This window comes from Coloeus monedula, assembly GCF_965178545.1.
Source record: "Coloeus monedula genome assembly, chromosome: 20".
NCBI classification, from domain to species: Eukaryota; Metazoa; Chordata; class Aves; order Passeriformes; family Corvidae; genus Coloeus; species Coloeus monedula.
Genome location: NC_138800.1, coordinates 7,587,485 through 7,601,013, shown reverse-complemented (window position 1 = coordinate 7,601,013; position 13,529 = coordinate 7,587,485). Strand labels below are relative to the sequence as shown.

General features: G+C 51.6%; 2 protein-coding genes across 4 annotated transcripts; one reads left to right on the top strand and one right to left on the bottom strand.

Annotated features, from left to right (window-relative positions):
• Positions 1–79: 79 nt before the first annotated feature.
• Positions 80–3,336, bottom strand: TTC19 (tetratricopeptide repeat domain 19). Its single transcript, XM_082294579.1, has 10 exons — positions 3,149–3,336; positions 3,007–3,080; positions 2,827–2,937; positions 2,675–2,713; positions 2,145–2,201; positions 1,868–1,929; positions 1,645–1,739; positions 1,296–1,450; positions 853–1,015; positions 80–391 (listed from the first exon to the last, which is right to left on the bottom strand). Exons 1-10 carry the CDS (start codon positions 3,333–3,335, stop codon positions 258–260), a joined length of 1,077 nt encoding a protein of 358 aa, XP_082150705.1. The 5' UTR covers position 3,336; the 3' UTR covers positions 80–257.
• ZSWIM7 (zinc finger SWIM-type containing 7) lies at positions 2,809–12,905 on the top strand. Of its 3 annotated transcripts, none has more exons than XM_082294580.1 (6): positions 2,809–2,832; positions 4,016–4,116; positions 5,812–5,833; positions 8,198–8,300; positions 12,097–12,201; positions 12,636–12,905. In XM_082294580.1, the coding sequence occupies exons 1-6, from the start codon at positions 2,828–2,830 to the stop codon at positions 12,750–12,752; spliced, it is 453 nt and encodes a 150-aa protein (XP_082150706.1). In that variant the 5' UTR covers positions 2,809–2,827; the 3' UTR covers positions 12,753–12,905. The 3 variants fall into 3 exon arrangements, with proteins under 3 accessions (XP_082150706.1, XP_082150708.1, XP_082150707.1); XM_082294582.1 differs by lacking the exon at positions 2,809–2,832 and adding an exon at positions 3,394–3,504; XM_082294581.1 differs by lacking the exon at positions 2,809–2,832 and adding an exon at positions 3,420–3,638.
• Positions 12,906–13,529: the final 624 nt, after the last annotated feature.

Genomic DNA, 13,529 nt, shown 5'->3' with positions numbered 1-13,529 from the left:
TTGCACTTAGGCAGCCAAAATTAAATCACTTAGCACAGTAGGTCAGTCAAACCACAAACTACACCACACATTCACACCCTTAAGATTTCACACCTTTATTTTGGGCTGTTAGGCAGTGGCAGCCCCTCCTCTTAAGCAGTCCTGAAACTCCTCATTGCTGTTTCTCTGGAGAATTGCACCGAGCTGGTCCCAGGCTGCCTGTGCTGACCAACCCTTGCTGCCTTCACTCACCTCAAGGTTGGACTCTGTGGCCAAACTTACTTGGAGCCCTTTCTCCTCTTGGCCAGCTCAGCTAGTTCCTCCTGGATATGCTGGACAGAAGCAGCATCTCCCTTCTGCTTTGCCTGCTTGAGAGCTTCTTTGTACACTTGTTTTGCTTGCAGGAAATCTTCTGTAGCAAGAGGGAAAAGAGGCCTGGCTACCCAGTTCCATCACCCATTATCAGGGCCCCATCCTGAAGCTGATCACATGCAAAGGACAAGGACTACCTGGAATACATCAAGACCTAGGGAGGTTCAGAAAACATCCTGACAGGTTGCCAACTCTGAGAGCTGGAGAGCAGCAGTGATGATGGGACATGGTGCTGCTTCAACATTAAAATCTTGTAGAAACAAATGTCATGCATGCCTTGTGTCCTTTTGGAAAAGTTACTGAATGCATGGGAAACAAGATCTCCTGGCAACCTTTTGGGTCAGGCTAAATTCAGTTTGTGAAAGCAATTCAAAGTCTGACCTACTGCTTAAACTAAAACTAATAACCCCAAACCAGCACTATAGCTCAGCCCTACAATACAGATCCAGATCTCTGCAGTCAGCACAAGCTCAGTGACAGGCTGGGCATTCATTCACTGACCTTTGTGCATCAGGATTGCTGCCAGGTTATTGAGCACCATGTGCTCCTCGGGGTGCTGAGTGTCCCTTGCCAGCTCTGCTGCCCTCCTGACGTAGGTGAGCGCCTCCTCGTAGTGTCCCTGAGCATCCAGCACCGTGGCCAGGTCATTCATCAGCACCACACTCTGCACCAGGAGGGAAAAGGGAAGCTTGTGGAGCAGTCTGGGGCAGCAGAAGCACCACATTCGTTCCCTGTCCCACTAGGAAAAGCAGCATTTGCCAGAGAAGCTTTCAGTAAGAAAGTGTGCTGTATTTCTGTATTTGCATGCTCGTCCTTCCTGGCAGGAAACCAGCCTCAGGTAGTGCTGGCCATGTCTGAGGTCACCAGAGCTGCTCCAGGGCTGCCTCATTCCCTACAGATCAGCCTTTCCTTCTGTAGTGTCCAGCTACTGCTGTACAAATCACCTGTGGGTGAGTCTCTCCCTGAACATCATTTGATATCTGCAGAGCCTTCTCATACATTTTTTGTGCTGCTGGGAGCTCACTGATGTTCAGGAGGTAGCGGGCATAGGAGTCCAGGCTCATCCCAAGCAGGAGCCGTGTGTTGGCCTTTTCTTCAGCTGCAAACAGAGAGGAGTGAAGTGATCACTGCCACAGGATCCAGCATGAGTCTCCATCCTACCACAGCAAGAAACTCAGGCAGTGTGAAGACAATGGATCGACATGAGGATGGTGCTTAGGCAATACAGAAACAACATCAAGGACAGGGAAATGGAGAAAAGATGAGAAGCCTTTGGCAGGCCAGGCTGCCCACCTGATAAGACATCCTCAGGCAAGTCCTTTTCCTTGGCAATCTTCTCCTCTAGTGTCAGGATGCAGAACTGGTAGCCAGCTACAGCTAATTTGTGCCTGCAAAGTGCAAAGCAAAGCTCCTTCCATCCCTGAAGGATCCCTCATTAAAGAGCCTCTGCTTGGCCACCCCACCACCACTGCAAAGCTGAGATGAAAGCAGGTGACACCTCTTGATGGGAACTCACTGGTTTTGAGCAGCGTAGATACTGGCCAGCTTGAGGGACATCTCAAGGATGGCGTTGTCATCCTGCCAGGAGGACATGCAATGCAACTGTTACACTTCTTGTATTTCCCCAAAAGAAACACCATTTTCTCAGAGAGTTTAGACCCTAAAAATCCCCATCTTTTTGACTCCAGAGCTGCCATCCATTACAGTATTGCCAATCTCCAGTAAGAGGCATTGCAGCACAAGAAATAAGGTAAAGCGTAGGGCACCACTGGAAGCCTCTCAGAAGAACATACCTCCTTTGTGTCCCCTGCAAGCATATAGCTCATAGTTGCTTTGTAGAGCTTTTCTGCCTGAAATGAGAATTTTGAAGAGCATTTTAAAACAAAGCAGAAGCCGACTACGTGGAGGGGCATTTTTTTTGTGGCATTGACACTACATCAAGACCAGAAGGGCTGACCAGAGCCCAGTGGTACTGAACCAGTGGGTTCTTTCAGTTTCTTCTTGAGCACTGCTGCAGCAGCCAGACTTTTACCCTGTCTGTGTGAGCTCCTTGGAGCAGCCATCTCCCTGCTCAGCTGCAGCATTTCACAGTAAAAAGTACTCCTTCCCTTGCACACCATGTTGGAACTCAAACCTTAACCATGAGAGCATCTTTCTTAACGTGATGTGCTCATGGGACTGCAGTCCTGAGGGGGATCATTCTGCTTTGCACTGGGTGATCTCTGCTCTCAGTCTGCAGCTTGTGCCAGCACCCCACACCTTCGAGACCATGCACAAGATGTCAACCTCTAAAAATCCAGAGGGAAAAAACAGAGTTACTCACATTGTCCAGCTGTCCCTGCATATAGGCCACGTTCCCCATCTGGAAGAGACAGACACTGCTGAAGCTCCACCAAGGCAATGGCGACGAGCCTCAGCCGCTTCTCCTTCTCCCTCCAGCTGCACCCCGAGCTGGGCGCAAGCCCCGCTGCTCACCATGCTGTAAGTGTAGATGACGGCCTGCCTGTTCCCCTCCTGCTGCGCCCGCCGCAGGGCCTGGTGCAGGAGCTGCTCGGCCTGGGCCAGCTCCCCCTTCACGGCGCTGAGCTGCGGGGGGACGAGCGCCGGTCACCGCCGGGCCCCGCGCAGGGACCGCCCGCGGGCCCCGCACCTCACCTTGGCTCTCTTCAGCAGCAGGATGATGGCGTCCTCGCCGTCCTCCTCTTCGTGCCGCGGGAAGAGGGAGAACCCTGCGGGGACAGGGTGATGGGTGCCCGGTGCTGGGTGCGCGCTGCCCGGCGGCCGCCGCCCCTCTCACCTCCCAGGAAGGCCAGCGCAGCGCCGGCCGGCCGTGCCCAGCGCGGCCGCGCCAGCCCCGCGGTGCCGGTGTCCCCGCGGTGTCCCCGGTGTCCCCCTGTCCAGACGGGCCGGGGCAGCGGGGCGGGGCAGCGCCGGGGGCACAGCCGGGACAGGGCCCGCGGCAGCGCTGCCGCCGCCGCCGCCATTCCGAGCGGGCCCTTTAAGGGCGCGCGCGCGCCGCGCGTGACGTCACCGCGGGCACGGGGCGCTGCCGTGACGTCACGCCCGGAGCGGTACCGGGAGCGGGAGCTGCTCCCGTCGGGAAGAGCACCGGGAGCGGGGCAGGGAGCGGGGCCCGCCCCTCTGCCCGGCCTGGTGAGGAGCGGCCTGTCCTCTGCCGGGCTCCTCAGCACGCGAGGGACACGGAGCGGGGCGGACAAAGATGAGCGAGGGGCTGGAGCATCACCCAGGAAAGGCTGAGGGAGCTGGGGCTGCAGAAAGGGGATCATGTGTGTAAATCCCTAAAGAGGGGTGACAGGAGACTGGACCAAGCTCTGCTTGTCCGGCAGTGGCACCAGAGGAACGGGCAGAAATGATGCCCAGGAGGTGCCACCTGGACATGAGGAGGAACATCTTCTTCCCCTGGGCAGCGACCGGTCCCTTGCACCGGACCTGTGTTTATGTGGGGGCATCTCAGAGACACCCGTGTGTTTGTGGGGAACCGTGTGTTCCCAGAACGTGTAAAAAACACGTTTTAAAAGTTGCCGAGGGTGCCGTTCCTTGGCCTGGTTGCTGGGTTGGCATAGAGTGCCCAGATAAACCCTCCCGATGCGCAGTGGCCGTGGTGACCCTAATGATTTCCCACTGTCTCCTGTCTCGTTCCCAGGGATGAGTCCGGCGCCAGTGGGATGGACAGTAGTACCTTGCCAGCAGTAGCAGAAGAGCTCTTGAGAGAGATCAAAAAGGCTTTTCAGGAGAGCTCACACGGTACGTGAAGGATCTCTGCAGGCAGTGGCCAGGAACGGGGCCTCTCACACCCCCACGGAGTGATGGGGGCCATTGGCCTCCCCTTTCTTACCAGACCCTCTTGTCTCAGGGGTGGCCTTTCTGTCCCTGTTTGTGACAACAGACAGGTGTGAAGCACAGATAATGAGGAGCAGCCCCTTCTCGAAGTCAAATTCAAAAACCACACCAGTTTGCACACTTTTTTTTTTTGAATGCGAGACATCGGGGTAATTCTGCTTCTTAGAGCTCCTGGTGCACGTGGTCACACTTGAGGGATGATAAATTAGTGCCTGTGGCAGGAATTTTGCTGTGCCCTCTGCACTGCTGGTTCTATAGACTCACCAATCCCAAAACTTAAGAGTTGGGAAGGGAAATTTCCGAAACCCGTTGCCTGTCTGACCGGCAGAGGGGGTGTGCTGGTGATCCCAGGGCAAGGAACAACTTCCCAGTGCTTCAATGAAACGAGCACAAGCCAGCAGTGACATCCTGGCCAATTCCAGCAGCTAGTTAAAAACAATTACCTTCACTGCTCTGTGACCTGTGCTAAGAGAATATTAATGTTTGTGTTTACTGGATGAGTTGCACAGAATGGCTCTTCCTAAGGAAAGTGTCTGCTGAAGGAATATTTTTAACTGCACAAAACCCATACAAATAAGAATTCAGATAAATCTGTCTGAGCACTACATGGGAGTGAGGGATGGGCAGGAACTTCATGTCTAAACTGTCAGAGTGACAGCTTTTTGGCAGCCTTGCACTGTGGCTCCTGTCAATTTAGAGTAGATCCAAAATCTACATGTGACTTTTAAAAGAACTTTATAAATCCTGTTCTAAAGTATGCAAAAAAAAAAAAAAAAAGTGGTACTAAAGCAGAGTGGTACTAAAGCACACTGAGACAGAGCTGTGGAGACAAAATGATCGATCCCTTTGCAGAAATAAATTCAAATAAAGCTGGAAAATTCAAACCGACAGTGCAAGTCATAGAGAGTATTTTGAATTGTTGGAAGAAAATGATTTTAAAGTCAAAAATCCAGATCTTCCAGTGGGATATGGAGACAGAGTACACTGTGTCCCCTGGGTGATAACAGAAAGATCAGACTGGACAGGCAGAGCCTGAGCTGTCAGCTACAACAAACACACTGCTTTGCTTGAGTGTAACTTTCCATCTTAAGGAGAAGTTCCAGTAAACGAAGACACAGCGTTTCAGTGGGCTGTATTAAAGGCCATAAACCAGTGGCGCCCTGCAGGACTCTGCTGGGAAAAGAACAACATTTTTAAAGTTGTGATGCCAGAGCTCTCAATTCATGCCAAGAGAGTTTCAGGGAAAATAATATATAAATGTATTTTTAACCAGATTCTTAAAGTGACAGAGTAAGACGCTGAGGCCTCCTGCCTTTTATTGTGTGCTTTTAAAAGTAGGATGTCATAAAAGAAAGTACATTTGGGCTTCTGCATTTCTTCTTAAAACGAATCTCTGCAGTTGTGATTGCTGTACTTGATAAGTGCCTTAGCACTGCCATCATGGATCATTTTGCTGCTCCTTGTTGCTTTTTTGGTGGCTAGAGAGGATGGTGAGAGCCCTGCAGTTCTGTGTGTCCTCTGGGGATACCCTGGGGGGACAATGATCCTCCTGTGATGTGAAATTCTGCAAAATCACGTTTCCTTTTCTTTCTGTTGCAGTCCCTGATGACCTGCTGCTGGGGTGAGTGTCTTCTGCTTCAGTTCCTGCCCCAAGGCCCTGCTGAAGGGCACTTGGTGGTCAGCTCTCATCTTGGGGCTGCTGGTTTTCTCCTGTGTTTGACCAAGTGCTGCTGAAACACAAAAATGCTGCATGGTTTTGGTGGTGGTGCAAATGAAGGTTCTGAAGGGTTTTTTTCCAGAGATTCATGAAATTAAGTCTGTATCACTGAATTTCCTGTGATGACTTGCTCTAATTTAAACAGCTCTGAGTCCACTCTCAGATCTGGAAGGAGTTAGCTGTGAGAGTGGACTGTTCCAGGGTGATTCATCCCTCTGCCTTCCTATCACTGTGAGCACCCTGAGGTCACTCCTGCTGTTTGAGTCATGGGCATGTGTGATAGAGAGGCAGAAGTGTTCTTATCATCACCCTGCACCAGGGAATTGTTAACGTGGAGATTGAGAGTTTTCTTCTGTTGAGGAGCAGTCTCAGGTCAGGTTTGTCACCCTTGTGAATACTTCAGTCATTCCCCAGCCTTGATCCAAGTTTCACAACTTCAGCCCTCACCAGTTGGTGTTGAAGGCAGAGAACAGGCATTGTCACAGTGAAAGAGACTTTTCAGATTCATCTTTAACCTTGTGCTCCTGCCTGCCAGGGGATGAGATCACCGGGAACCCTCCAGGCCTTAATGCCTTTGCCTTAAAGTTATCTGACACTTGTGAAAGGTGTGCTGCCTCCCTCTCCTGGGACCACAGTGGCCTTTGAATGGTGGGATTAGATTTGACCAGCCTCGTGAAAGCTTTTGTTTCCTTCTCCTCAGAAGAGAAAAGAGAAAAGAAATTCCTTTGTTAAGTTTAATAATGGGTGGGTGGTAACTCTTGGCAGCCAAATTTCCGTCAATTCCCTGCAACCGGTAGCTCAGAAGTATTCTGATTTAATTTCCCAAACTCTTCCAAATCTCCAAAGTCCTTGAATTTTCTGTGGGCATTTCCTGTTGAACTGATATACGCAAGAAAAGAATTCCCTAAATTTGAAAAGAGTTCCTGAAACTCACTGAGCTCAGCCCCCTTCTAGTCCCAAACCTAATCATCAAGGAATGTCTTATGTGGAGCATTCCCCCACCCACCTCCCCGCAGCCCTCAGAGGGAGCCAGCCGTTTTTGCCTTGAGTTTGTGCAAGTTTTGGTCTTCCTGGAATCCGTCTGTCTGCTTGGCTGCTTATCAGTGAGCTTGACTCAGCCGTGCTGGGGCTCTGCCTTGCTGTGTCCTCCCTGGACTTGGAAACTTTCCCCTTTCTCTTGGTCTCCTGCTCGTGTTTGGTGCTATCTTTTCATCACTGCTGATTTCCTTGTTGTTTACCCTTGGAACCAATCTAGACTACAAAGAGTTTTCTCAGCGGATGAAAGGTCTGTAAAGTTAACTGAGTTGCCCCTGAGCTCTTTGGAAACACTCAGAGCAGCTGGATTTATTGGTCTAAAATAACTTTGAAGCCTGTGAGCTGCCTGGACAATAGGCTGAAGGTGCAGATGTCCATATTTAACACACACCTTTTCATATACCCCTGCACAGCACCAACAGGAGATAAAATCTCCCTTGCAGGGATGTGCAGTGGTGCCCATCCCAAGCACTCCTTCATCCATAAATGCTGTGCATCCCTGCACATGTCCTGCCTGAAAGGGAAAGGGTTTTTAGGGAGAGTGGAGGGACATAAGGCACGTGCTGCCCCTGGGTGTTTATCTGGAATAGCTTGGTTGTCCCGAGCCCTGCTCATAGCTGGGTCACAAATGCAAAACTGATGCTAACTGGTGTCTCCATGTGCAGTGGAGTGTCTTAAGTAATTCCCTGATGCTCTCCAGCTTCCTCCTGATGCAGTTTGGTGGGTAGGGAAAGGATAATTTATCCCTCAGTTGTGACTGTGATGGAGGAGATGTGATCACTACAAAATGACTCACTTGTTCCCCAGGGTTTGAACTGATTTCCAAGGGATGAGGAAGGAGCCCTAGTTCCTATTGCTCCAGGAACTATGGATCATCCTTGCTCTCTCCTTTCTCCAAGGAGATGTGTGGTCCATGCCTGGAGCTGGGATTTAAGACCACCTGATCAATCCTCTGATCCAGGGCAGCGCATTCAGGACAGCCTGGAATTGCAGTTAAGGTGTCCCAGAGCACGAGCCCCTTTTCCCCTGAGCACTGCCAAGTCTGGCTCCATGTGATCCCCTAAAATCCCTGTTTGTGCCTTTTGTGCCCATGGGACATTTTCACAGTTACTGCAACAAGGAAAAATGTCTTTCTTTTTGCAATGGGCACCTTCTGGGCTCCACTGTGCACTGGGGCTGAGCCAGGTGGTCTCCTTTGTGCTGTGACCTAACTAGAGACACATTCTCTTCCAGGTTGAAGTTCATTTTTGGCCCATCTGCAGTCCCAGCTCTGGACTTGGTGGATCAGCGTTCTGTCACCCGAGTCATTGCCCCCAGTGGAAGGACTCTGTACCAGGTACATGCTCCTCTTTGCTCTTGCTTTCTGGTGGTTTCCAGCTGGCATTTGAGCCAGTGTTTTCCTGACTTGCAGAGCATGGATAAACACAGAGAGAACACCAATGTTTTACAAGCTCCTGAAGTGACACTGGAGAGCAGCAGCCACAGGCTAGAATTAAAGCAGCACGGTTCAGTACCATTTTCTTTGTGGCTCCCAGCCAGCCAGAGACAATTTATGTGTTTGTGGGCATCACAGTCAGGAGGAAGTTTTCCAGGGACTGCTAATTTTGCTTTATTACCCTCATCCTATCCAGCAAAGGAAGCTCTTCCTCTTGACCAGCTGTACACAGCTCAGTGTTATCTGCCATCACTGCGTTTCTTTCCCCTCTTGACCTCTGCTTGGCAGGGCATCTTTGCTGCCTGGGAGGAAGCAATGCAGGCCAAACCCGTGGGTTTCATTCTGGTTCAGTGTAGCCAAGTCTGTGAATCACAGAAACGTCTCCATGAAATGGCATTTTGGGGAGAAGAGCTCACCTCAGCCCTAAGATCAATTACAGCACAGGAGTGAGGAACAAGTAGAACATTTCCAAGTATCCCCTCTGCAAAGGACCTTCTCTCCTCCCCTGGAGGTGCTTTGGGGTCGTGTAGGGTGAGAGCAGAGCTGTGAAATCAGGCCTGGCTAAGGGCACAAACCCTTCTCACATGTTCAGAGCTTGCACATGGAGCCTTTATCACTTCTGGGGCCATGGAGAGGACATTGGCCCCTCCAGAGCGACATGAATCATAACCAGGGCTTGAGAACACAGCCTTGGATTCCAGTTGAGGGCTTGCCTGTGGGTGTTTGGTAAAGCCTAGGAAGCTTCCAGCACTCTTAGACAGCAGCTGCCTTGCTGATTAATTGAATGCTCAAAGGCTTTCCCTTTTTTACTGTTGCTTGCCTGAAAATGCCACTGGGCAGAGAATGGTCACACTCTCCTTGCAGAGCTTTGTCAGGCCCTGCAGGCTGAGGCAGAGCTTTACTGGGCATCAATTAATATCTACTGATGTTAATAATGGGCTCCACTGGTGCACACTGAAAAGGAACAAGTGTCAGAACTGTTCTCCTGCCTCTGCAGGGAAAGGGAGCCTCTGGTTTCCATGTGGAAAAAGAACCCCTGGACAGGAGGGTCAGGGAGTTGATGCAGGACAAACCTATAGGAAGCAGGTTCCTGTGTGCCTCCAGCTGCATTCCTCTTCAGTGGAGCTTGATTGCTGATTAAGGCCACACTGATGAGTTCATTAACAGAGGAATCTGAAGAGATATTTTCTCCTGGGGTTGGTGCCATTGTGAAATTCTTCCTCATCACAGCTGTCTCAGATGCAGAAACAAAGAGCAGAGTCTCCCCTGAGGCTGCTGGCTGGAGCAGTGACAGGAACACGATCTGGGCTCCTAGAAGCCAAACCCCTGGGTGGGACACTGCACTGGAGTCCTGGCTCTTCATTCCTGTGTGGTGTAGGAATGTGTGGAGATGTCCCCCAGCTGAGTGCTCCTGGGGAGAGGAGCATCCATGGCTGCCTGGACACTGCAGAATCATCCCTGTTAATTATCCCCCACAAAGTCAGCCCTGCCATTTGCACCCAGATGTGGTTGAGCTGGAATGTGAGGTGGTGCTTCCACTTGCAGCTGGGTCTGGAGAACTCTTTGAGGCCATGAGGTTGGTTCTGTTGTGAAACTCCTTTGGGTCATTACAGCCAAATCTGAGCTGTTGATAATTCCCTATCACCCAGCACATCTTAGGTCCTGCTCCAGGGGAGGAAGGCTCTGCTCAGACAGGCCCTGTAGTGTAGGCAGCTCTTGCCCTCAGGAGCTGAAATGGGAGAAGAAAGCCCTCAGCAGTCAAATGAAAGCTGTGATTTGTCTCTTAGTGCCTGGGCATTAATGCCCTTGCTGTTTAACAGAGGAGCAGCACTGATGGAGTGTCCAAGGGCTGGATGCCTCAGAGCTGAAATCATCCCAAGAGAGCTTGGACAATACCTGCCTTGCTGAGGTCAGGGATAAATGTTACCTGCTGCAGGGACGGTGCAGGGATGGTGGATCTGGCTGATGGGGGAGCTGTGCTGCATGTGGCAGAAGGATTTGGGGCACCCTTTAGTTGTGCCCAAGTGGCAGAACTGCTGAGCTGTGGGAGTGAAGCAGGGCAGAGGCAGTGTTTTAGCCCTGCCAGCTGGCACTGCTCACATCCTGCACTTTTACTGGGATCTTTTTTTTTATTATGCCCTTTTTCATTCATTTCCTGGAACTGTGTGGCAGATGCCCCACGGTGAAAGGTTTGAGCAGCAGGCCCTGGCACAGGCTGTGGTGCTGCCTGCCTGTCTGTCTGTCCATGTGCTGGTGCCTCAGCTGACCCTCCTGTGCTCCCATACCCTGGCAGGGACACCTCCAGGGGGATTTCTCCTCACTGAGCAGCCAGCAAGTGCCCAGGGATGAGGACAGCAGAAGGAAATCTCACCTCAGGGCCAGGAGAGCACCCCAGTGCCTGGCTGGGCTGCAGCTGGCCAGGAACAGAGGCACCTTTTTCTTCCACTCTTCGGATTTTAGATTTTGCCTTATTAGGCAGAGGCTGTGTTCTTGCCATCTGGGTCAGGATGGGGGAACGCTGAGCTCAGCCCAAATCTGGCAGTGTCTGTCTGTGGCTTCCCCCCCTCCTCAAAGGAAAACACTTCTGAAGGAAAGGCACCATTGGAATACTTCATCTTGGAAAAAACAATCAAAGGGGCTAGAGGAAAACAAACTTATCACAAGTGAAACAAACTCAGCCTGCAGTGAAAAGAGGACCCAGGGGAAAGGCCAGACTGAAAAAAAAGTGGTTTACCCTGAAATGGGAATGTGAGGTTTGTGTCCTGGATCTGCTGAGAGTGAGGGGGACTTTGAGGCATTGGCACTTCTGTGGGAGAGCCCGAACTTCTGGATGTTCCCTGTTGGGCAAAGGGTGCAGGGAGAGCTCCGGGGGACAGGGGAGGCTCCCCTTGGAAGTGCAGCTCTGGACCACGAGGGACAATGTTCCTCTGGAGGGGTTTGGAATGCCAGGGATGTCCTGGAGGGGAGCAGCACTCTGCAGAGCTCCACCTCCTTTTCACTTCCTGTATTTATCTTTGAATTTAGGTGTGTGTGTGCCACAAACCCAGCCAGAGTCTAAAGCCTGGGGTGGGAGAGGGCTGTGATGTGCCCTCAGAGCCCTGGGGCCTGGGCAAGTGTTCTGCTCCTGCAGACCCTTCCCTTGCCATGGATTGGGATCTTAAGGGAGTTTCCTAAAAGCTGTTTTCCAGTCTTGAAGAAACCAAAAGAGAAATAACAATCCATAGGCTGGCTTTCCTGTATCCTGCAGTCAGCTCCAGCAGTGCACAGATTGCTCCACGCTGGAAACAAAAGCTTCCCTCACCTGTTTGCTGCACCCCACACCCCTGGTGCAGCCTCAGCACCAGCCTTGCAGGGAGCAGCATGTGGGAAAAGCAGGCAGTGCTGTTCCCAAAGCAGGGATGGAGCAGGGAGGCTTCTCTGGAGACTTCAGCTTTGTTTATTCAGGCAGATCTGGATTCCAGTAGCTGCAGCTGGTTTTGGGAGCAGAACAGCCTTCAGTGGTTGGGAAAGGAGAGGCCTCCCTGCAAGTGCTCAGGGAAACCTGAGGAGCTTCAAGTTTAGGTGGGTCACTGCAGTGTTTGGGGACACTTCTGTACTGTGACACCTCCCCCTCACTGCTGGGTCAGCGCAGACCCAGCCTGAGTCAGAGAAATTAAAGTGAATCCTGCCTCTGACTCCTCATCTGCTTCTGTTTCAGGTCCTTGGGAGCTCAGGGAAACTCTACACCTGCTACAGCTCCTGCCACTTCTGCACATGCCCTGCCTTTGGGTTTTCTGTGTTGCAGAAGAGCGAGAGCCTCCTGGTGAGTTCTCTGCCTCATCCCCTGGGGCAGGGATGGGGAGAGGGGACAAAGCTCTGCCCTGCTCCCTGAACCTGAAATTTCCAAATAAACACAACGTGTGGAGTTGGCCATGCAGGCTGAGCCCGACCCACTGTGCCACTGGCCTCAGAGCCCCAGGTTTTGGATGCAGCCAGGGCTGGGGAGGGCTTTTGGGGGTCTGCAGTGGTGGGGAGGGTGTCAGGAGCCAGGATCGGTGTGCCAGATCTCTGGATTGCATTGTCCTGGTGGCAGAACTGGGGACACTGAGCACCACCTGTGCCAGGGCTTGGCGTGCCAGGAGGGAACCCCGTCCCTGGGAGGGTTGAGCACTTCATTAAACACATTTTGGGCTGGATGGATTCCTGGTCCAGGCAGAGTCTGACATTCCTGTGTTGCTCCTGCTGTTAACTTTGCAGTGCAAACACATCCTGGCTGTCTACCTGAGCCAGGCCATGGGAGCCTGCCAGGAACTGTCTGTGTCTGAGGAGCAGCTCACAAACATCCTCCTGGCTGAGGAAGAGGATGAAGGATGAAGGATTTGGATCACTCTGGGCTGTGTAGCTGGCATTTTTACTATCTACAAGGCTGTCAAATGCTCGTTGTGGCTGGTAGGTTTCTTCCTGTGCTGCAGCCAAGCGTGACATTAATTAGCAGCCTGGCACTGATAAATTAATTAATTAAGCCTGTGTTGACTTCAGTTTCATTTATTTATTCTGTTCTTGGGATTTCTGAAGATGTTTGAACTGATCTGTAGTAATTGTGATGTGGGGATGCAGACAGTCCTGCAGTGATCCACAGATTAAAGAGCTGCTGTGGCTCTTTGCAGGTGGCAGCTCAGATCCATCAGTGTCAGCATCCTGAGGTGCTGGCAGTTCTGTGCTTCCACTGGAACAGGATCTTTGGAAGCATCATCCTGGTTGCTGTGCTTTAAATTGACCATTTTCAGGCACACTGACCACCTCAAGGCTGCTTCCCTGTCCACACAGCAGCCCTGAGCTGGGAACCAGCTCTTTCCAGCTGGGATTCCCTGTTCTCCCTAAATGCAGTGTGGTCTCTCGTGCTGCACCGTGGGAACACATAACCACGAGAAATAACGGGGCACAGGCTGAGCCAGGTGGTGTGGGGGTAAATGAAGCATTCTGTATGTAAATAGCAGTTACTGCAAACACAAAATCTGAGCAACACCAGGAGAACCCATCCACCCATGTCCATCAGAGCAGTGAGCAGTGACAGCTGAATGGCCACAGCTGCACTCACTGCACAAAGTTCCTCTGCCCTTTTTGCTTCACATTTTTATAGAAACCTTCAGA